Source organism: Schistocerca nitens, chromosome 4, assembly GCF_023898315.1.
Source record: "Schistocerca nitens isolate TAMUIC-IGC-003100 chromosome 4, iqSchNite1.1, whole genome shotgun sequence".
In the NCBI taxonomy this organism is placed as follows: Eukaryota; Metazoa; Arthropoda; class Insecta; order Orthoptera; family Acrididae; genus Schistocerca; species Schistocerca nitens.
The window spans coordinates 919,955,282-919,979,361 of NC_064617.1; the positions used below are offsets into that span (position 1 = coordinate 919,955,282).

Here is a 24,080-nt window from a genome sequence, read left to right on the forward strand (position 1 = left end):
CTAGTCCATTACAGAGATGTTATTGTCGTGTAATCACTCCCCAACAGGCCTTTCATTATGAGTAGGTGCTCGACCGTGGTGAAACATGCAATCGCCATCCCCGAATTGCTCTTCGACAGTGGGAATCAAATAGATGCTTAAAACATCAATGTAGGCCTGTGCTGTGATGGTGCCACGCAAACCAACAAGGTGTGCAAGCCCCCTCCATGAAAAACACGACCATACCAAAAACACCACCGCCTCCGAATCTTACTGTTAGGTACTATACATGCTGGCAGATGACGTTCACTGGGCACTTGTCACACCCACACTCTACCATCAGGTCGCCAAGTTGTGTACCGGCTGGGGTGGCCGAGCGGTTCTAGGCGCTTCAGTCTGGAACCGCGAGACCGCTACGGTAGCAGGTACGAATCCTGCCTCGGGCATGGATGTGTGTGCTGTCCTTAGGTCTGTTAGGTTTAAGTAGTTCTAAGTTCTAGGGAACTGATGACCTCAGAAGTTAAGTCTCATAGTGCTCAGAGCCGAGTTGTGTACCGTGATTGGTCACTTCACACAACGTTTCTGCACTGTTCTATCGTCCAATGTTTACACCCCTTTACATCAAGAGAGGCGTCATTTGGCATTTACCGGCGTCATGTGTGGCTTATGAGCAGCCGCTCGACCATGAAATCCAAGTTTTCTCACCTCTCGCCTAGCTGTCATAATACCTGCAGTGGATCCTGATGCAGTCTGGAATTCCTGTGTGATGGTCTGGATAGATGTCTGCCTATTACACATTACGACCCTCTTCAACTGTCGGCGGTCTCTTGTCAGTCAACAGACGACGTCAGCCTGTGCGCTTTTGTGCTGTACGTCTCCCTTCACGTTTCTACTTCACCATCACACCGGAAACAGTGGACCTAGCGATGTTTGGGAGTGAGAAATCTCTTGTACAGACGTGTGACACAAATGACAGCCAATCACCTCACTGACCACGTTTGAAGTCAGTGAGTTCCGCGGAGCGCCCCATTGTGCTCTCTCACGATGTCTAATGACTACTGAGGTCGCTCATATGGAGTACCTGGCAATAGGTGGCAGCACAATGCACCTAATATGTTTTTGGGGGTGTCCGGATACTTTTGATCACATAGTGTACGTACCACGGCTGACGGGAAACTACTCACTTCGATACTCAGGACGAAGCGCTATCGTGAATACTTACTTTGTAAGCAACCTTTTATTCGCAGAATTTAACACTTAGTGCTGCGTGCAAACTCTTCTCTATGTATGTGAATGAAAATAAGACGGTAATAGTGATGCAAAGATACACAGATATGCCTGCCGTAAGACTGGATGTTTTCTTGTCGAATGTAGTCGACAAATTCTGCTGCGTCGGCTCGCTAATGTCAGCTCTCTCTCTCTCTCTGGGCGACGACATAAACGCGAGAGTTGGAAAAGGAACGAGGTTTTCCCGTGATTTCCTTCCTGCAGGATGTCACGTAAAACTATTAATGTCATTAGAACTATGTTTGCTGCCCAGTACATTATAATGGACGGTGAGTGTTCCACGGAAACGAAAATAGTATAGTGCGTGCCCTTGGAAGCGTAATAAGATCTCTAATGCTTCAAATACAGGTGAAGAGTTTATCATACAGGATCAGCAGCCCAATAACATAATTCGCTGCGGATGCAGTTGTCTACAGGAATTCGTTGTCGTTTGACAGTCGTACAGAACTGTAGGAAGACTTGGGCTAAGTTTCCACTTGGTGTATTGGTGTAGTGATAGTAGCCCTCAAGATAAGGTTGGTTGGGTTGTTTGTGGGAAGAGACCAAACTGCGAGGTCATCGCTCTCGTCGGATCAGGGAAGGACGGGGAAGGAAGTCGGCCGTGCCCTTTCAGAGGAACCATCCCGGCATTTGCCTGGAGCGATTTAGGGAAATCACTGTAAACCTAAGTCAGGATGGCCGGACGCGGGATTGAACCGTCACGATAAGGCCTACAACAAAGAGAAAGAACCATGCAGTATGTTTTTGCAAGTTTAGTAGTGGACATTTTGAGAACGTCACACCGTAAAGGTATTTAGGGGTAATATTAATGAGCGTTATGAAATGGATCACGCCAAGTCACCGTTAGGGAAGGCGAATATAATGCTCAGTTTTTGTTGTAAAGATTCTGGGAAACAGTGGTGCAAATTAAAATAAATCCCATGCAAGACACTTGTGCGACCAATTCTGGAATATTGTACCAGTTGGTTGGAGACCTTATCAAGGGGGTATGACAACAGAGTCCGAACAAAGTCAGAGAAGTTCTGCGAGGATCGTAACAGATCGATATAGCCCTGCACGAAAGTGTTGCGCAAATACCTCGAGGTGCTTAAATTGAAATTCTTGGAAGAAAACTGACATAGTTCTCGCAGTATATTTATAAAACCCGTATTCAAATACGACTGTACGTCAATATGTTACCACAGCGTAGCTTCTATCTCGTGTATGGATAATGAGAATAAAAGAGCCGGCCGAAGTGGCCGTGCGGTTCTAGGCGCTGCAGTCTGGAACCGCGAGACCGCTACGGTTGCAGGTTCGAATCCTGCCGCGGGCATGGATGTGTGTGATGTCCTTAGGTTAGTTAGGTTTAACTAGTTCTAAGTTCTGTGGGACTAATGACCTCAGAAGTTGAGTCCCATAGTGCTCAGAGCCAATAAAAGAGATTAGGGCCTGTTCAGAGACATGAAGACAGTCAATTTACGCCCACGCAGTACGCGAATAGATTAAGGATGAAAATGGATAGTGTACTCTCTACAGCGGACTGCGGGTTATACTTGTATCAAAGCCATCAGGTGACCTGCTACAAACGAAACCCACTGAACTAATATGTCTGATGCCTCGCTAACTCCTCACCCACCCGTCGGCATCAACTTCATTCGCTGTTACCTCATAGCGCACGAAACACTATGAGAGCTGATAAAATTACTCAGGCACTCTTTGCCTTCTTTTGTAAAATTCACCTGGTTGTTCATTCACGGACATAATGGGCGTAGTTACTAACATTTGTTCTAGACGACGCTCCGCCGGTGCGCGTGTCTGGCTTTTTCAGGGTATTGCTATACTGATTGCTCTGCTGGTGTACACTCAAACTGGTGATTACATTTTCGGCTCCACAACGTGTCTGCCCGATTTTACATTTTCTGAATGCCTCGCTTAGAGCCTCTCTGATTGGTTGGCTTCAGTGCCGTCCGTAGCCGCCCTGCATATCAATTTAGTTGCCACTGTTTTCATCGGTGGTGGAATCCATGTAGCATCAGTTCGGACTGTTTCCTCCTCTCTATTAAGGCGGTTGCTACGCTTTCTTATTTCAATAACTTTCCTTTATTTTGTGAGGTATTTCTTTGTGTTAGGTGGGACTCCAGCCTAACTCATTTTTACTGCGTGCACAATTAAAACGTGATAGATCGCCGTTGAGTTTTCCGTTTCTCCTAGTCCTCACATTGTTTGCTAATCGACACGTCTCGACTTAATCGTTGTTTTAGTCATGAAGATGAAGGCTTTTGCTCGGGAGCATGGAATAAGCAGTTAGAACTATCTTAGACCCCATTGAAAAGTTGGATCAGTTCTTCAGGTCACCAACAGAAAAACGTTATTCCGTTGTCACATCAGGTGTTTACTGTATTCATTGCACCTGTGGTAAAGTCTACACTTTCATAAGTAAATAATCGATTAAGAAGAAACTTGTTGACCGCAAAATGAAGACACCGAAGAAGATTTTTGTAGTATTTGACAACATAGTAACGTTCAGGGAAGTCAAGTTGCAACTAACAGAAAGGAATATTATAGACTTTAGATTAGGAAAGCCAGTGGCATATATAAGCATATCATCTATTTTAACACGAGAGATGAAATACTACGCACGAACGATACATGATCTTACCCCTACTATAGTTCAATTCTTTTATCTTGGCGGTTCGCTCATGCCCGCCCAGACACGGGAGATTGCTGCGTTGCCAGTTGTACGCGCCAAGAGAAGCAGCGCCATAGTATAGTTCGCAAACTTACGTTTAGGGGGGAGCGCGCCGTTTATGAAGTAAAGCCACCACGGCTGCATTAACCCTTTCGCTGCTACAGAGTCGTGGTCCCGGCATTCCGCTATGTGCGCGATTTTGTCATCATTGCACTGCTCGCCTGTGCAGACACATGGTGTTTCGACTGCTTTGACACACTTTATCATTCGATTTCACAAAAACTATTTGGCCCAAAAATTTGATTTTTACACATCTTCTTGACAGATACCTTCCCCCCATAAATGACTTAACTTTGTTTCGATGTTCAACGCAGTTACTGTGCAGCATTAGATGTAGTAACCCATTGCACGAAATTTTGAAGAGTTTGCAGAGGTAAAAGTCAATAGCGTATACTTTCCGTATGGTCGATTTTAGTTGCCACTAGAAATTTCAAAAAATTACATTCAAACGAATAAAATTCATGAAGTAAGACACTTCGATATTGTTTTCAAATAAAGAAAATATTAAGCGCCGAACAAAATTTGAACTTAGAACCTTTCGCTTATCATTCAAACACTTTAACCATTATGCTAACGCAGCTTGGCATTCAATACATCTCCCGAAGGACTTTAACCCTAGGATGCATATACAGGGCCTCCGAGGCCCTTGTATGTCTTCCTTTTTAAAATAATTCTACAATTTTTTGTTTGATTTCAAACTGATTTCCAGTACTCTTCCACTAAGAATGTGACATTCCTTCTATCAAGTCTGAACGAGATACCTTTTTAAGTTTTTTGTATAATTCAATACGTTTACCCATACACCATGAATGCGTAAGCAGGGCTTCAGAAGCCCTCAAACATTTATAAATGTTCTTTAGCCTATATTGTCTTCAACATTTGTTTGGGAGCAGTTATTAATTTAACAATAACTGTAGTGGTATTTCCAGCAACAGGAGTGCCAACAGCAGCAGTAGCTGTAGTAGTAATAGTATAACTAAATAATACACATTAATTTCACTTATTGGCAATGTCGGTCTATTATTGATCTTTTTGCTATCATATGGTTTTTTATTGCGTAGTATTGTTATCCTGTGCTGCTCTTGTCTGCCTCATTGTTACTGTAGTTTGTTTGTTGCTGCAAGGCCCATATTGTTGCGAGTATGACTCATTTAGTGCTGCACAAGTTGCTGTTCGAGAGACACGCCTTTTGCTATGGCTTTGACACGCAAAGTAAGAGAATCAGTACGTGCAAATGCAGCTAATTTTGAAAGTGTCGTGGCTCAGTGGTTTGAAGAAGATGATTCTTGCGAGGAAGGAAATGGTTTTGAAGATGCAAGTAGTAAAGAATCAGCCAATGAACCTGCAGATATGAATATTGAGTTAGATGACAGCCCTTCCGATAATATTACTTCATCAGAGTCTGAAAATGAAGAACCACCACAAAAAGGTATAGAAGACCACACATACATTAGTCGGAATGGAACGATTTGGAAATTAGAGCCTCCTGCAACTTTTCGTACTAAAAAATGCAATTTTATGTGAACAATGAATAATAACTTTTTGTCAAAATATTGCCTATATACATAATATTGTGAATAATGAGTATGTTTTAATTGAAGAAATTGGTTGTAATAAATGTTATAAAACGTAAACTGCAACTTATAAGTGAATTAATAAAATTATTTGTATATGTTGTATGTAAATAGGTGTAACTAATAAAAATTTTCACTCTTAGAGTTTTTAAAAAAGTTAATAAAATGTTAATCAGGCCCACCAGATCCTGTTACTGTATCTTAGGAATCTTTCGCTATGACAATAAATTTGACAGAAATAAATTTAACTTCAAAGAATGATTATATGAAAAGAGGAAAATTTTAAATTAGGGCAGGGCCTTGGAGGCCCTGCATATGCATTCATGTGTGTTTTCGGCACCATGCATCCTAGGATTAAACTAGGACGCAAAATACCGACAAACACTGTTGGTATGACTGAATTAATCATGTTTCGTCGAAGTACAATAGGAAATAAACAATTACCGCTGATCTTTATAGCGAAAAAGAGGTTAGTGAGAATGATACAAACACCTTTCCTTGCTATCGCCTGAATTAGGAGGCTTATTGCTTGTTTGGTTTAATTTATTAATAGAATATGAAGCAGTTGGTATAAAGAATGCTTTTTCCAAACTTTCTATAAAAGAAAGTCTGCTATCAAGACATTGCTTTTGTTCAATTACTTTATTTATGACTGAACGTTTCTAAAACTGAAGACACTCGTCCATGCTCTGCACTGCAGTCGAGCTCTGGCAGCGTCGTTCTCTGTTCATTGGCTGACTCTGTTTTGTGACGTCAGATGCGCAGAACGAACCTAAACTCGGTCGCCGTCATAAATGACGCGCACTTTACTTATCTAGGACTGAAGGAAGGCAAACATTTGTTTATAGCATTTGCAAATTTGGAGAATGCTTTTGACAATGTTGACTGGAATGTACTCTTAGATTCTGAAGGATAAAATACAGGGAGCAAAAAGTTATCTACAACCAGCTACAGTTGTAAGAGTTGAGGGGCACGAGAGGATGCCACTGGTTGAGACGGCAGTGAGGCAGGATAGTAGCCTCTCCACGGTGTTAATCATTCTGGACATTGAGCAATAAATAAAGGAAGACAAGGAGAAATTTTGGAAGTGAGTTAAAGTTCAGGTGAAGAAATAAGAACCTGGAGGTGTGTCTATGACACTGTAATTCTGTCGGAGACGGCAAATGACTTGAAGGGACAGTGTAACGGAATTGATAGTGTAATGAAAAGAGGTTATAAGTTGGTAATCAACAATACAGAAACAAGGTTACTGGAATGTAGTCGAATTAAATCAGGTGATACTGAGGGCATTAGAATAGGAAGTGAGACAAATTAGAAGATGAATTTTGCTTCTTGGGGAGCAATATAAGTAGGATAGATGATGGAGGTTGTAAAATACACACTGGCAGTAGGAGAAAAAGCGTTTCTGAAAAAGATAAATTTGTTAACATGAAATATAAATTTTAATGTTAGGAAATCTTTTGAGAAAGTATTTGTCTGTAGTGTGGTCTTGAACGGATGTGATACGTGGGAGGCAGCAGTTTAGACAAGAGAATAGAAGCTTTTAAAACTGGTGCTACAGAAGAATGTTGAAGTTAACACGGGTAGATCGAATAAATAATGAGCAGAGACTGAATCGTAATGGATAGAAAAGAGATTTAGTCACAACTTAACTAAAAGAAGGGGTTGGATATATCGAATAAGTAATGAGGAGGGATTTAATCCAATTGGAGAGAAAAATTTGTGGCAAAGCTTGACTAAAAGAATAAATCGGATAATAGGTGTCGTAGGACCGATGCTATTCACAATATACATAAATGACCTTGTGGATAACATCGATAGTTCACTGAGGCTTTTTGCGGATGATGGTGTGGTATATCGAGAGGTTGTAACAGTGGAAAATTTTACTGAAATGCAGGAGGATCTGCAGCGAATTGATGCATGGTGCAGGGAATGGCAATTGAATCTCAATGTAGACAAGTGTAATGTGCTGCGAATACATAGAAAGATAGATCCCTTATCATTTAGCTAAAAAATAGCAGGTCAGCAACTGGAAGCAGTTAATTCCATAAATTATCTGGGAGTACGCATTAGGAGTGATTTAAAATGGAATGATCATATAAAGTTGATCGTCGGTAAAGCAGATGCCATACTGAGATTCATTGGAAGAATCCTAAGGAAATGCAATCCGAAAACAAAGGAAGTAGGTTACAGTACACTTGTTCGCCCACTGCTTGAATACTGCTCAACAGTGTGGGATCCGAACCAGATAGGGTTGATAGAAGAGATAGAGAAGATCCAACGGAGAGCAGCGCGCTTCGTTACAGGATCATTTAGTAATCGCGAAAGCGTTACGGAGATGATAGATAAACTCCAGTGGAAGACTCTGCAGGAGAGACGCTCAGTAGCTCGGTACGGTCTTTTGTTGAAGTTTCGGGAACATACCCTCACCAAGGAGTCAAGCAGTATATTGCTCCCTCCTACGTATATCTCGCGAAGAGACCATGAGGATAAAATCAGAGAGATTAGAGCCCACACAGAGGCATACCGACAATCCTTTCCACGAACAATACGAGACTGGAATAGAATGGAGAACCTATAGAGGTACTCAAGGTACCCTCCGCCACACACCGTTAGGTGGCTTGCGGAGTATGGATGTAGATGTAGATGTAGGTCACGGCTTGAAGCGTAAGCGTAGTCAGTTTGATAATGGAAGAAGAAATTGTATAGAGAGACCAAGACTTGACTATAGAAAGCAGGTTCAAAGACACATAGGTTGCAATAGATGTGCAGAGATAAACAGGCTTGCTCAGGATAGAATAGCATGGAGAGCTGCATCAAACCAGTCATCAGACTGAACAAAAAGACAAAAACAACTACTACGACGATGTCAGTAATGTGTGGACATCAGGAATATCGAAAGTAAGGATTACTTTCCTTGCACCACAGTGTTATAAAATTTCTTAAATGACAGAAATTCGTCCTGCGACTGGAAGTGTGTTTATTTCGCAGAATTTGCAAATTCCGGCTGTCATTCCATTTTCATGCTGTAATTAATGTAGATGAGTACAAGCGACCAGCATATGGTCGATAAATATAAAACTTGCGACAAGTAGTCGTGCGTAAGATCGGTACAAACACATTGCAAGTAGAAGCAGTAGCGAAACATTGCCCATTGAGAGTCAACTGTGACAAAATAAACTGTCACAGAACCGGCAGTCGACGTCCAGGTGATGCCCTCAGAATCTGAGGCGCGCCCCAACGTGCTTCTGTATTCTGGCATGCTAGCGAGAATTCAAAACGTGGTACTTGTAGGTTACTCGGAGGTCAGTTCCTCATTTCTATGGTTCCAGGTTCTCTGATGACTTCGAACGACATCCCAGGCATTAAAAACGACCGCTAACTCATTGCTCTGATGGATGTTACTAACCGATTGTCTCTGAGACTATTATGTCACCGGAGACTTAGAACTAGCAGTTTTGCCGAATGGTTACCAGCCATATAAAGGGGTTACACGACACCCACAATCACAATGTGAGAAGTTTATCCGGTAGGAGGGCACAGGTCCAGGAATTGAAAAAGTTCCAAATGCTTGGAATCGTTACAGGAATCTATTTGGCAGTAAATTATCTATCAGATAAACGTAAATTGAAGGTTTCTCACACGACACGGCTTAATAACGCTAACAGGAAATTTTGGGATGTTCTTCGATGACAGTTAGTAGATAGAAAGTTTTAAAAATGATACTTTAACAGCTGTATACTGTGTTTCGTGGACTACTTGTTCTTTCTGTCAGAGTTGTATGGTGGATTTCTAAAAGATTAACGGTAAGAAAACCTTAAGTGTTTTGTTCCTTGGTAGTGATCAAGAAGAATCGTTACATGACGACAGGTCCTTACTGTACGTCATAACTCTAAATGCATTTGTATTCCTTTCTCAGACCTGATCTTAACAACGCCACAATGAAATTTTTAGATAGGCAGGATCATTCTATCCACAATTAATAAAAACCTTGTTTCATGGAAGACAGCGATAACCTATTTCAGAGATCAAAATAACCTTATACGCAGTTGTACACAACTGTGAAGACCACCGCAGTAACTGTTACGCACATCTCTTTGTGAGCATCGCGTTAACGAATGGAGATATTTTCACAACAGACGCAGAAGTTTCTAACTACGCTAATTCATCGGTACGCAGCTCTATAAAACCTGCGAATTCAGCGGTTGCAGTTTCACAGCTCTCCAGCTCTTACTAAGAACGCCTAATTGTAAGGACGTCTGTGATATCCAAGGAAGTATTGCAAGTGGCTAAATTTTAAGTACTTTCTTTCTTCGAACTTATTTATTTGATGGTGAACAGTATTCTACTGGATTTATATAGTTGAGAATTTGCAAATATGTGAAAAAAATATTTTGGTGTCAATTGTAGGAATAGAGAAGATGTAGATATTATAGAAATAAACAGTTTTAGATAATAAAGAATCGTGGTAGGGAGGAGGTAGATGGCTATCCAGTTAAGCTTAAGCAGAATAAGAACGACTTAGACGGTCCTAAAGATAAATAAACGGCTGTTGCGAGACTTCGTTTACGTACTTATTCAATAATGATTTGACTGAATGTTATTTCACATTCATTATGATTGTTTCTGGCTGCAGTTGCATTTATGGTTTTAGTTTTGTCGGAACTGCGTGCTACACTCCTGGAAAACGTAGTCTGGTAAAAGAGCAGCGTTGATGTCGTGGAAACATTAGCTGATTTAAATAACTATGAATGTTGCACTTACCAACCTTAAATCTAAAACGCCGTAAGTGGACATTTTGGGTAGTCGTCAGGGTATAGTTACGAAGCGAGGATATGCAGTGTTTGACAAATTATCTGGAACTGCAAAAGTTCTTTTTTTTCAGCAGGGTTCACAGTCATTTTTCAGCACTTTAAAGGACAAAATTTTTTCCTTTGTCAGTTTAATTCCGGTCACCACTGCTGTAAATTCGAGTGAAATCTTTCGTTCCTACGCCAACGTAAAATAATGTTAACATCTTCTAGCGTACATAATTATTCGTGCCGTAAGAAAAACAGTGGTATCTGATATTACCGCAGCAATTTAGCAAACCGTACGTATCGTTACGATCTTTGTATTTGTATTATTGTTGTATTATTGTTGTATTCCATCGCTTCAATTATGTTTAACTATCGGATGATATACTTATGAAGAGCAGAAGATGATTAAATTTCTTTGATGTGAGCGCAGATATGAAATCTTTGCTTCCTGCAGAACAGCAACGAACATAAAAATAAACATTGTAGTAAGATTAAACAAGCTTATAAACGCATTTTATTCTTTTGACGATAATGTCTAATAACCGTTTATTACAATTTTATTTTTCTTGTAGATGTCATGTTGGTAATGGTGACATAGTTACAGAAATTGTTACATTCTTTCATAATCATCAGATAAAGGACAGTGCCATGGTTCCACCTCGGCTGTTGCGTGATTAACAAGTATTTTGTTTATAATCTTTCGGACGATTGGCCATCTACGTTACCTGTCATCGTCAGGTGCTATAAATCAACACATCACAATGTATCCGACTATCTCATGCACGTTCTCGCTTTAGGAACTAGTATGTCCGCTGCTTATAGTCGGATACATTACAATATGTTGTAGGTATGACATGCTGGCGATACTGAGGCGGTTGGGAATGTCCTCCAATGCTGAAATCGGGCAATCGTGCGAAACGTAATAAAGTAGCTACTTATTAATTTAAGTGTGACATCAAGTCATGCAGGATGCATTATTATAATAATCAGTAGTTCTGCATTCAGGCTGACTAGACCGCAGTCTGCGAATGTTTGTTTCAAGTACAACTTGAAACGCCGTATCTCTGTGCAGCAAACGCTGCTGAATATGTGATGATGGATAAATTACGAAAGGCGTCATATGAGCAATAGAGTCATTCCTATCCTGATGTCTGACGTTTACCATTGCGACCGAGATATCCTGAATGCAGATATACTGATTATCATAAATACTTACGATTAAGCAACAGCGATAATGGGATCATGACATTGTCCTTTAACAAATTCACGGTGTGGTACCCTCCATAAAGAAAAGATCGCGATTATGAGATCGACTGAAACAGGTAGCATCCAAAGGCTTGCTTATTAATTGCTTATGACGTAAACGAAGTAGTCCAACGATCGAAGCTGTTATAGTGGAAATTGCAGTTAAAGTTTAATTCAAACGTGAAGTTGTTTAATTTGATCGATGGTGGTTATTGCTGGTGCTGTGGTTGATTTATTTTCGAACAATATAAAGGAAAGGACGTAAGCTGTCAGTGACGAAAGTGGTTTATTTTCAAACCACGATCATTTTGGGGCCTGAATACTATTATATTTTTTTCGTACTGTACTGTCCTCATACTTACGTAGAAGTTCCCATTGGTCTTAATTAGTCAGCAATTGTGCAGAAATGCATATCACATAATTTACACAGTAAAAGGCACTTTTTTACAATTTACAATAGTGTAGAAAACGATAATGTGTGGTGGACAATCCACTTTAAATTTGTGTTGGGAAATTATGAAGGAGGATCTAATGTAAGTTGTAAATTTGTGTTTTTACAGTGAAACGTTGGCTCTACTGTAAGTCTACACAAATAATAGGTCTTTGGGAATTACTGTGTAGGGGTAATGAGAGTATGAATGTTAAGCTCCTTAAGATGGGTCTTCAGGGCTCGAGATGCGCCGTGATTTGCATTAATAATACGTTTGTGGGGTGAGGTTGTCTATATTTTACGAAAATGTCGCTGAAAAAGATTTTATATTTTTCCCTCAGCACTAAAAGTCTTTATTGTTTACTGCTAATAAGGTCGTGGCTTTCTGCGCTGGGAAATTGGGAGACGCTCGGAGAAATCGTGTTGCCGTGCGCCTGCGGCGTAGGCAGCCCTGCGCGGCGGCCGCCTTACCTGCGGAGCTGGCACGGCGCCGGCGAGGGCGACGGCAGCTGCGGCCAAGGCGGCAACCAGGAGTGTGGCGGTCTGCATGCTGCTGCTGGTTGCTGCTGCTGGCTGCTGAGTGCTGCGGCTGGTGGGGCGCTGGCGACGCCGCCGCCGCTTTATATCCGCGCCGCGAGCCGGGGGGCGGGACCGCGCCTGCGCCCCCCACCCTCACTCCATCCCCCACCCACTGCCTCAGCCGCGCCGCGACGCTGCCACCGTATATAGCGGCGCCGGCGCCGGCCCCAGCGCTCCGGAGGACCGTTTCCGCTTTGCGTACCTCCTAACAGGCACTGCAGTCTTCTTCAAACAGGCGACAAATTAGTTCAAACTACGTAACACTGACGTTTCTTGACAGTTCACCTACATCTACATTTATACTCCGCAAGCCCCCCAGCGGTGTGTGGCGGAGGCCACTTTACTTGCCACTGTCTTTACCTCCTCACACAGTGGTTACGGTTACTACAAGCCACACCACAAGTTGGGAAACGGGGCTAAATTTCTAGCAGTTTACTGTCGAGTTGAGATTTTCACGAATGTTTTATTCGTATCTTACAGAAACTAGCAGTACGGCAATAAACAACCTTTCAAAACACGCCGCTAACGGCAATCAAATAATATATAGCAATACAACAGTAATTTTTTTTTAAAAAAGACAGAAGCTAGGAGTACGGCAATAAACTACGTTTTAAAACACGCCGCTAACGCCAATCAAAGCAATTTATAGCAATACAACAATTTAAAAAAAATTTGAAGAGCATTAGTAAACAGGCCACTAAAGTAACACAGAACTTCGTTAATAAGGTACAGTGAGGTAGTGAAGCTACCAATACCGCCATTAAAAAAAATTAAACAGGTCTCAGCAAACACACGATTAATGACAAAAGAAATTTACAAACTTGGAGGAATTTAAAAATTTTTTAAACAAAAGTGTCCGGAAAATAACATTAGAACATAATAGATATGACGGATCCGTGTAAGTCGGCCACAAATCACCCACTCAGGGATGCTCGGGCTAGACAGAATAGTGACCAATTTAAATACGCCCATAAACACAATTCCCACTCTCAGGCTGGTCACTGCACCGACTTTTAGCCTGCGAAAACTTGTTATAAGATGGCTTAACTTGCTGACAGAATTGGAGCTAACCTCGTGCAAGGAAACAATACACCAGACAGTCATGAATGAGCGACCACATGATCAACCAACAAGAAGCATGAATTTACTCATAAACCACTACAGAATAGCGAAACAAACTGCCCAAAGCTACACCTCCCATCGGGCAGTAGCGAGAGGAGGAGGAAAGATCACTGTCTTCAATTGAACCGGTGCCAGGCACAGTAAACCCGGTCGCCGGAGGCCACAAGGCAGAAGAGACGCTGGTTACGCAAAATTATTACTTAATGATTAAAGCTTCCACGAACTTAACTTGCAATTATGCTCGAACAGGCAGTACACGACCTCCGATGTCAAGGATCCACACATCCGATCGGGCACGCGTCGCCAGCGTACCCAACACACCACGGTCACGCGACAACACGCTCTGTCACCGGAGTTCACGTCTTCTCTGCAACGTTGACGGGTAGTGACCGCTCCTTCATGTTAGGTGTCTCCTTTTAAACTCCAGTGTTGAAACGGAGGATTTAAAGAAGCTTGTTAACGTCCCACCAAGGCGAAATGAACAGCAACTACTCGTGGGGCGATTCTGTATACAACCTACACGCGGGGAGCTCTTCCGTCAACTCGACCCACTCGTTACTCACAACCGACATACATCACGTGGCGACTCGGTGCAACCGACCACTCCTGCTTCGCGCAGGAGAGCCACACCGCCCTCCCGTGTCCAACACACTCTACTTCCGCGCCACCACACGAGGTTACCACCGATCAACGATCTCACTTCCTCCATAGCAGTTTCCCGGAAGCAAAACGCAGATATCGATAGCAGAGGGAAAAGACAACCAAGCAGCCACTTAATGACAGACAACATACAAAACAAACATGTCAGGGGAAGAAAGGAAAACCACTGCAATCCAAACACAAGTTGTAGCACGAATCGATACACGGCTTAGCTCCCTTTCCTGTTTCAGTCGCGTATGGTTCGCGGGAAGAACGACTGCCGGAAAGCCTCCGTGCGCGCTCGAATCTCTCTAGTTTTACATTCGTGACCTCCTCGGGAGGTATAAGTAGGGGGAAGCAATATATTCGATACCTCATCCAGAATCGCACCCTCTCGGAACCTGGACAGCAAGCTACACCGCGATGCAGAGCGCCTCTCTTGCAGAGCCTGCCACTTGAGTTTGCTAAACATCTCCGTAACGCTATCACGCTTACCAAATAACCCTGTGACGAAACGCGCCGCTCTTCTTTGGATCTCGTCTATCTCCTCCGTCAACCCGACCTGGTACGGATCCCACACTGATGACAGTTATCTCCAGATCAATCACCAACCCCTTTGTACTCTTACGCCGTCATTTGGCTTCCCTCTACATTGCTGCTTGCTGTCTCACATTACCTGACACGAAACTTCCAAAATTTTTGAAGCACCATCTTGAGGCAGGTGCGTTTCGAAGGGAAGAAAGAGTGGGGGACTTCAGAGGGAAGTAGGGGTAAGGAGGGATGTAAACGGATCACGGTTTCCCAACTCCAAATACATTCAAAATTTAATTGTTAACTGTCGGAGAAGATGGTAGTATGAAAACTAAGAGTCTCGAGAATGACAAGGAGTTCTAGAGTTGACAGTTTATGCTTAACACATGATTATTTTCAGTCGCTTGTCAGTTAAATTTGTACTTTCACATGTTACTCTACCTGTTGTCGATAAGAAATCCGAAACGGTTCGAGACTCAATAGATAGAATCGTTAAACCACAGAAAGTTTAGTACGACACGACAGAAACTGAGAGGGGGAAGGGGGTAACCAGAAGTACTGACTTTCCAAACGTAAGCGGGAACTACGGTAAAAATAGAATCCCGTCATTTATACGCTTGTACAACCAAGGCTTTCAATCGTAGTGCTTACTGAAATACTAATAACTGTGAGTGCATACTTAGATTTAAATATTCGCCACAAGTGTCTGTGAGATGATGCACTCGACATACAGGCATCAGAAAAACCAATGTTTACAGCATTTTTCGGACTCATAGATGGAAGCCTTACGTTCCAACACTTCTCCAAGCTCTGAAGAAGGATGAGCCCAACAGGCTATTTGAATTTTGTGACTGGTTCAATAATATGTGTGACGAAGATGAACCATTCCAAGATCTAATTGTTTGGTCAGGTAAAAGAAATCTTTAAATTTAATGGAACAATTAACTCCCATAATTGGGTGTACCGGGCAAAGGAAAAGCCATACGTAACTGAAGAAAGGATGTTCATCTATCAGGAGTATCAGTCTGCCGCGCGGGATTAGCCGAGCGGTCTAGGCGCTGCAGTCATGGACTATGCGGCTGATCCCGGCGGAGGTTCGAGTCCTCCCTCGGTCATGGGTATGTGTGTTTGTCCTTAGGATAATTTAGGTTAAGTAGTGTGTAAGCTTAGGGACTGATGACCTTAGCAGTTAAGTCCCATAAGATTTCACACACATTTGATTTTTTGAGTATCAGTCTGGTGTGGTTTGTCGTCGAGAGGATTAATCGGGCCGTACGTCTTCGAAGAGAGTGTCACAAGCGATTGTTACCTAGGAATGTTGCACGTGGCAACTCCAGATCTTACTGACATTTTTTACAATGGGGATTAGGATGAGGAGCCACCTCACTTTTAAGTTGATGTGAGGGAATTTCTCAGTCGCACATTCCCTTCGAGATGGGTGGGACGAAGTGGGAGTGATACAAGTAGCTCAGGATTGGATTTGACGCCTTTAGTCTTCATCATTTGGAACCTGTCACGGATAGTGTACACTGCAAAACAACAAACCCTGTATGACATAAGAGAGAAAATAGAGGAAACGTATGGTGCTATTCCATGAGAAACAATAGAATTGCTTTGTGGCTCTATTCTAAGTAGTTTTTGACAATATACTGAAGATTAAGGTGATCTTTTTGAGCATGCGTCACATGAAATTACACATTAATATATACGATACCAAAAACTTTTCATTTTTCTCTGCTTTAATTAAGGTGGAACTCAGTTTCTAAGAGTGTCTACATTATTTTGGGACACCCTGTAAATTGACAGCGACGCTTCAATGTGTTTCCAGTTGTGCGACACACAATATGGCAATGCAATTTACCTAACATGTAGCACAGTTTGTCTGTCCAACTGTCATATGCGCTAATGTATACATTGGTGTACTTAAGATAAGAAGCATTGATAAGAATTTGCACAGAGTTTCTAACAAAACAGACATGGGCCTTACCAAGTAAGCTATCCAGAAATGACTTATGATGTGCCGCCACAGCATCACTTCTGTGAATACCTCCTACTCCCAAGCTCACGGAAGGTCTTCTGCATATCTTACTAGACTAGCTCCTGCTGAAATAAAGGAGACTGCTGAGAAATAGTTTTCTCATAGGGCAGATAATCTTTTTCAATGAATCTTCCACCATTCTGCGGAAATTTTGCTGTTTTTCAACCTTCCTGGCAGATTTAAAATGATTATCGAACCGAGATTCGTAACCAGAACGTTATCTTTGGTGTGCTAAGATCTCACCAAAAGGAAAGGAAAGAAAATTAGTGTTTAATGTCCTGTCGAAAGCTACGTCATTAGAAACGGGGCACAAGCTCAGCTTAGAAAAGGGTGAGGAAGGGAACAGGCCGCGCCCTTTCAAAGGAATCATTCATCCCAACAGTTTCCTCAAGCGCAAATCACCGAAAACCTAAATCTGGATGGATTCAAATCGGACGGCGATTTCAATCGTCGTCGTAAGCTCTTACCAAGTGAACCTTTTTTAATGATGGCTTCCTTCCACACCCTGCAGACCTTCCTCACTCTCACCTATTTATGCCTTCATCGGTTCAAGCTATGTTCGCTTTTGTTGAAATTTCCTCATGGAATTAGTCCTAAAATTATATCAGCAACGATTAAGAGTCGCCTGGTAAATGAGTTACTCGTTGGAACGAAGTAAGAAATCAATCACGCATCTTCTGATTATTTCCACGACTGTTGCTTGGAATATAGAGGTATTTGCTTTTAATAAAGGAAAATAAAAAAAATTCTTTCATGCCCCTTTTAGAGTTCTTGTGAAAGAAGACACAATAAATTTTTAACCATGTGTCAAATCTATACCCTCACTAACAGTGTTCTTATGGGAGATTGACTGATGCTTTCAAAGTTAGCGACTTGCATCTGAGGGTTCATTGGGGACTTTGAAACAGCTGGGTGGTATCTTCGGAATAACATTTCGGTTATTGTAAACCAGTTTTTCGTTAGTTTCTTGAAGAAGCTGTTGAGATATATTTCAAAGCAGGTCTACACGCTGCATACCCAAGCTCCCATGTATGAAGGGTGTGGCCTTGTTATTATATAGGAGCTTGAAAATAAAGAGTGCTCAAATGAACCATAGGGCTGTCGATGAAACACTTTGGGTTGTGTAGTGATGTTGGATATATTGTCGCGAGAAGTTGGAATTTCGCTAGTGTAAAACAATGAGCCAAAGTATTATGACCACCTGCTTAACAGCTTGTTTGTCCGTCTTTTAAACAAAATAAATCACATATTCCGCGCCGGCCGCTGCGGCGGAGTGGTTCTAGGCGCTTCAGTCCGGAACCGCGCTGCTCCTACGGTTGCAGGCTCGAATCCTGCCTCGGGCATGGATGTGTGTGACGTTCTTAGGTTAGTTAGGTTCACGTAGTTCTAAGGGGACTAAAGACCTCGGATGTTAAGTCCCAATGTGCTTAGAGCTATTTGAACCATTTTTGAAGTTATTCCGCGTATCAAAATGGTTCAAACGGCTCTAAGCACTATGGGACTTAGCATCGGAGGTCATCGGTCACCTAGACTTAGAACTACTTAAACCTAACTAACTTAAGGACATCAGACACATCCATGCCCGAGACAGGATTCGAACCTGAGACCACAGCAGCCAGCAGCGCGGTTCCGGACTGAAGCGCCTAGAACCGCTCGGCCACAGCGGCCGGCTCCGCGTATCATCGATCCGATAGTTTTTGGTAGGTTTTGTAGGATATGTGGCGTTAAATGTCTATGCACAGCTCTTGTAATTCGCGTAAATAAGGGGTTGCTGAATTGCGTACGCGCTGATGGCGCACGATAGCAATCCAGATGGGTTCCATAGGATTTACATTAGGCAAATTTGGTGGCCGAGACATCAACGTGAGTTCACTCAAGCAATTTTAGCACGGTTCTGATTCCGAGACATGGACAATTATACTGCTGAAAGACGATATCGCCGTTGGGAGAGACATAAAGCATGAAGAGATGCAAGCAGTCCTAATAGACGATGTCGTTGGGTCAACATGCGAACACGTAGGGATGGTCGGCCGCGGAGCTCCATGTTCAACAATGTACGATGAACAGCGCGCTCCAAAATACTTGTGCGTGCACCAGCACTACGCTCTTTCGGCAGAGATGCCGCAGATTACGCTATGTCCTACTTCGCAGGCTTCTCCGAACGCCACGTTCTGTGAAGAGTTGTGGACGTCCAATCATTTAGCGCCTAGTTGTAGTTTCGCTGTCCTTCTACCTCTTTTCGTAGATTCTCCCGACAGTACTAAGTGAGCATCGCACCAGCTTCGCCGTTTTCGAGATACTAGTTCATAGGCTCTGCGTAATAATAATCTGCCATTTCTCAAAGTCGTTTATGTTAGTGGATTTCCCCATTCGCATTGCTAGGGCGATCCTTCATCCGCGTCTGCTCCGCTTACAAACTTCTGTTACCGCGTCGCGTGCCCGCAACGTCACCAGCCGGCATCCTACGTCGCCGTGGACAGTGATCGTGTACAAGAAACGTTCTGAAAACGCTTTCCACATTTTTCTGGTTGCAGCCACGAAAAATTGCCTACATAACTCGCAATTTGTCATTCCAGTCACACTGTGCCATGTAAAGCGGTTGTTTCTGTAGGTGTATGTCCAGGTTCCATCTGCTAGTGACCTGTGGCTACCAATTCGGAGGATCATTGTTTGAGTCTCTTCCGATGTGCATTAAATGAGGCTAGTGTATGCTGAAATTTGCAGTACTATCCTAATCGTATTGTTATATGACAATACACGCTTTGGGGGATTCTTAATACTATACTTACAGAACATCGTCAGCGTAGGTTGCACTGAAATTTTGTGGTTTTCTGTTCTAGACCTAAGACAGAACTGTAAACTTACCTGAAGAAAAAGCTCTAATGCGAACATGTATAAAATGGCAGAGAGAAGGTATGTAACGATCCGTTTCGAAGCATCGTTTACTACAGCTTCATATTTATGCATAGCTATGTCTGCCTGCTTAGCTGAGGGGTAACGCGAATGCTTACCATGCAGCGGGCCTGGGTTCGATTTCCAGCCGGCTTGGGAATTTTCCCCGCTCGTGGACTGGGTGTTGTGCCGTTTGTCCTCATCATTATCTAACCATCACCGACCCGGAAGTCGCCCAATATGACCGAACTTCCCCCGAAGGGGCTTCTCAGTCATCAGTGGCACCATTTCGTTTTATGTATAGTGAAATCTGGTTAGGCAGGACAGTGGATCAGGTTTTCTCTTTAAAACAACAAGGATCAGTTCACGGCTGAGGGCCGAAGAAACTTATCAATAACAAGGATTAAATAATTCCTTTTAAAACACAAGGACTTAGAGAAATGGCTTAAGGTCTTACTTAAGTAAAATTAAAATATCCTAAATAATTCCTTTTAAGGCACAAGAACAGCTGAAGGCATTACTTAAGAAAAATTAAAATATCATCTCGGCTAAAGGCCCGAATAATATTTCAGATCAACAAAGAAAATTCTTTAAAAGGCAAGCATTTACCATTTTCGGCTAAAAACCATATTAAGGAAAAATTTGAATTAATTCCTCGGCAACCTTTAAAGACAAGCATTTACAAGATACAACAGAAAACCGTCTTAAGAAAAACTGAAATATCTTAACGGCTGCAGGCCCAGACAATTATTCAAAATAAAGACAAACCTTAAGATAAGCATTTACACAGTACGGCTGAAGGCCATTTTAAGAATTCAAAATAATTAAAGAGAAGCCTTATAGACAGGAATTTACACATTACGGCTGAAAGCCACAAATTTTAAAACAAACGCAGCTGGAGGCCTAAATACAGAGCAAAGAAGAATGTTAAATAAAACACGGCTCAAGGCCTGATCTTAAAATACTTCATACAAGGTTCAGCTGAAGGCCATATACTGAACAAGCAACAGAAAAAATTAATACATGGCTGAAGGCCTGGCACAGTACTTGCGACAAAGAAAGATCACAATCACGAACAACAAAACAGTGGTGCTCAGAAGTGTTCCAAGGGTCGGCCTGAGGAGGTAACTCTAACGTAAAGTTAGGTGAGACAGGCAGCCGAAACTAAGATTAAATAATCGAATGGCAACCAGACCCAGTTCCCTTTCGTCCGACCAACGGCACGACAACCGAAAATGTCAGCGAGGACGAAGATACCAGCAGCACTTCGTCTTCAAATATTGGAGTCTAAATATAGCCAAAGCACAATAACAACTCCAAAATATGAACAAACATCAAGGGATGTCGAAGTGCACGCTGTGCCGGACAGCATCAACACGGCGAGGAAAAACACACTGCGGAACACTACGCTAATGAGCTCGTCGCGGAGACTTCCTCGCTGCTGTGTCCCAACCGACCGACCGCCTACTCCAGTACGCAGACAGCATTACAATAACTGCTCAGTCGAAATCACACGAGCTAGACACAGTTCCACGAAGACACTTCCACAAGAACTCGAACAATCCTAAAAGCAATCACTGTGGAACAACAAGAACGAATGACAAGTCGACACACACGGAGAACCCAAAAGTCGGCGACCAAATATACGTCGTCCGATGAGACGACCGGCCGACCGAACAACCAACCAAGGTCGTCCCCACTCAAGCCATATGTGTCAGCAACGGTCGGGCAAGTCATGGCTGTCCAGAGCTCACTGCAGCTCCATCCCGACTCCCTTGATGTCCGTTTGGAACTCGGAGACACGGCGACCCGGGCACACTGGCTCGGATCCAACCACGCAGAGGGAACACTTGCCCATTGGCCACCCGACATCTCTGCACAAGGAAGGAACCGACCCACGTGGGCAAGGTGACCAACTGACGAGGCCCATAAACGGTCAAAAGACCAAATTCACGTCGCCCGATCAGACGACCAACCGAACGACCAACCGGCGGTCGTTCCCGCTCCAATCTCCTTCCGCCGGCCGAAGTGGCCGCGCGGTTCTGGCGCTGCAGTCTGGAACCGCGAGACCGCTACGGTCGCAGGTTCGAATCCTGCCTCGGGCATGGATGTGTGTGATGTCCTTAGGTTAGTTAGGTTTAACTAGTTCTAAGTTCTAGGGGACTAATGACCTCAGCAGTTGAGTCCCATAGTGCTCAGAGCCATTTGAACCATTTTTTCCAATCTCCTTCCGTCGGACGGTTCATGTGTGTCGCCAGCGGTCGGCGAGTACTGGCTGTCCGCGCCTCACTGACTGTCCGCCCCCGACTGAACTCGCTACACACCACGACCTGGAAATACTAGCAGTGGCTCGAGAGACGGTACGGCAGTGCCCTTAGCGATAAGCACTGCTGCTGCCACTCACGGGCAAGCAAACTAGCATCATAGTGACGCTAGTAAATAGAATTAGAAGAAAAACAATTTGACAGAACCACAAAAACAAGATGACGTGCAATAAACGGCATGGAAACGTGCCGTTGCACGGTTATTAGCCTTATTGTGTAGCTCCATGAAAGGAGGAATTCAACAAGTAATTGCATATGTTTAACGTTTGTTGATTTAAAACGTTATATTTAAGCGCCTCGAGTGACTGGGATTACCAAGAATGATGGTTTCTGGTTTTCCTATGTTACAGAGGTGGCGAGATCATGGTGCCATCTAGTAGCCATGCCAAGAATCCGTGAATGTTACGTTCTGAGTAAAGGATTTGTAGCAAGCTGGACGACGATTTTTCGGTTGAGGCTCGGCTATTCTGTTATAAAAAAGGTGGGCACTGCTTTCGTGCATCATGCCTAGTACAATGTACGTACGGCTCTCATTGTCTGCATCTAGTTAGATAGTGTCAATCAAAGTAACTGATACAAATTAAAATTTACGGAAGAACGAATGACGGAAAAATTTCAATACACTGGTTACGTAATTAAACCAGTTACACTCCACGGCGTTCCGATATACAATGGCATTTCGTAGCGAGACGTTCGTTCCCAAATGTGTATCTCTACTTGATTAGCGGAACTAATTGCTGTGGGAGGCGCAAGGGAATTTATCTGCAACTGGAGCTTGTATAAATTCCGTTAAAACCAACTTACCTTTATACATAGCTCGAAATGTTTCCGTGGCTCAAGCGAAGCGTCGGATAATGGCACAAGTTCAACCGCCAGCCAGCTTTTATACCCTTTTATAGAGTTATAACTCGCAAAAAACCTTTCGGTTCGCAGCAGATGGTACATCAGATACTTGTCTCTCCGAGTTGCAAATGGTGTGCGGGGAAGACTGATGGCCAACCTAACCAAGAGCTCTAATTTCTCTGATTTTGTCGTCCTGGTAATTTCGCGGAATTTACGTTGGAACTAACGTAATTTCTGACACATTTTTGACCGCTCGCTCTCGGAATTTCAAGTGTATACCTCGCATTGATCCACAACGTTTCTCCTGTAGCGTCTGCCACTGAAGTCTGACATCTCTGTAACACTCTCGTGCTTAACATACGAACCGGTGATGAGACGCGCCGCTTCGTTTATACTACTTGGTAAAAACGAAAAGATGTCGAGAATTAATCTACGAAGGGTGTTGTGTCGGCAGTTTTAGGGGCGAATTCGGGGTGGATTCCTATACCAGAAATAAGGATGCGTATGTAAAAATTTACACATTTACACTGTGGTGGCAAAAGCTATAGGGGATATGCACAGGTACAAATGGCGATAGTATCCAGTAGTACAAAAGTTATAAAAGGGCAGTGAATTCGAGGAGCTGTCAGTTGTACTGAGGTGATTCATGTGAAAATGTCCGATGTGATTATGCCCGCACGACGGGAATTAACAGATTATGAGCGCGAAATGGTAGTTGGGCCATTCCATTTCGGAAATCATTCGAGAATTCAATATTCCGAGATCCACAGTGACAGTTGTGTTCCGAGAATACTGAATTTCATGCATTACCTCTCACCACCACATAGTCATGGACAACGGCCTTTCCTAGAGCAGCTGTGTTTGCGTGGAGTTACCAGTGCTAAGAGGCAAACAACACTCCGTGAAGTAACCGCATAAATCAGAGTGGGACGTACTAAGAACGTACCCGTTAGGACACTACTGCGGAATTTGGCATTAATGGGCTATGGCAGCAGACGACCGACTTGAGTGCCTTTACTAATGGCACAACATCGCATGCTGTGCCTCTGCTGGGCTCGTGTCCGTATCGG

General features: G+C 43.0%; 1 protein-coding gene across 1 annotated transcript in view; it reads right to left on the reverse strand.

Moving 5' to 3' along the window:
• The window catches only part of LOC126252218 (orcokinin peptides type A-like), a 416,558-nt gene extending 403,927 nt beyond the window's left edge, over positions 1 to 12,631 (reverse strand). Inside the window, exon 1 of the mRNA XM_049953089.1 lies at positions 12,514 to 12,631. Coding sequence (XP_049809046.1) covers positions 12,514 to 12,591 — 78 coding nt within the window. The 5' untranslated portion in view covers positions 12,592 to 12,631. The remainder of the gene's footprint in view (positions 1 to 12,513) is intronic.
• Positions 12,632 to 24,080: the final 11,449 nt, after the last annotated feature.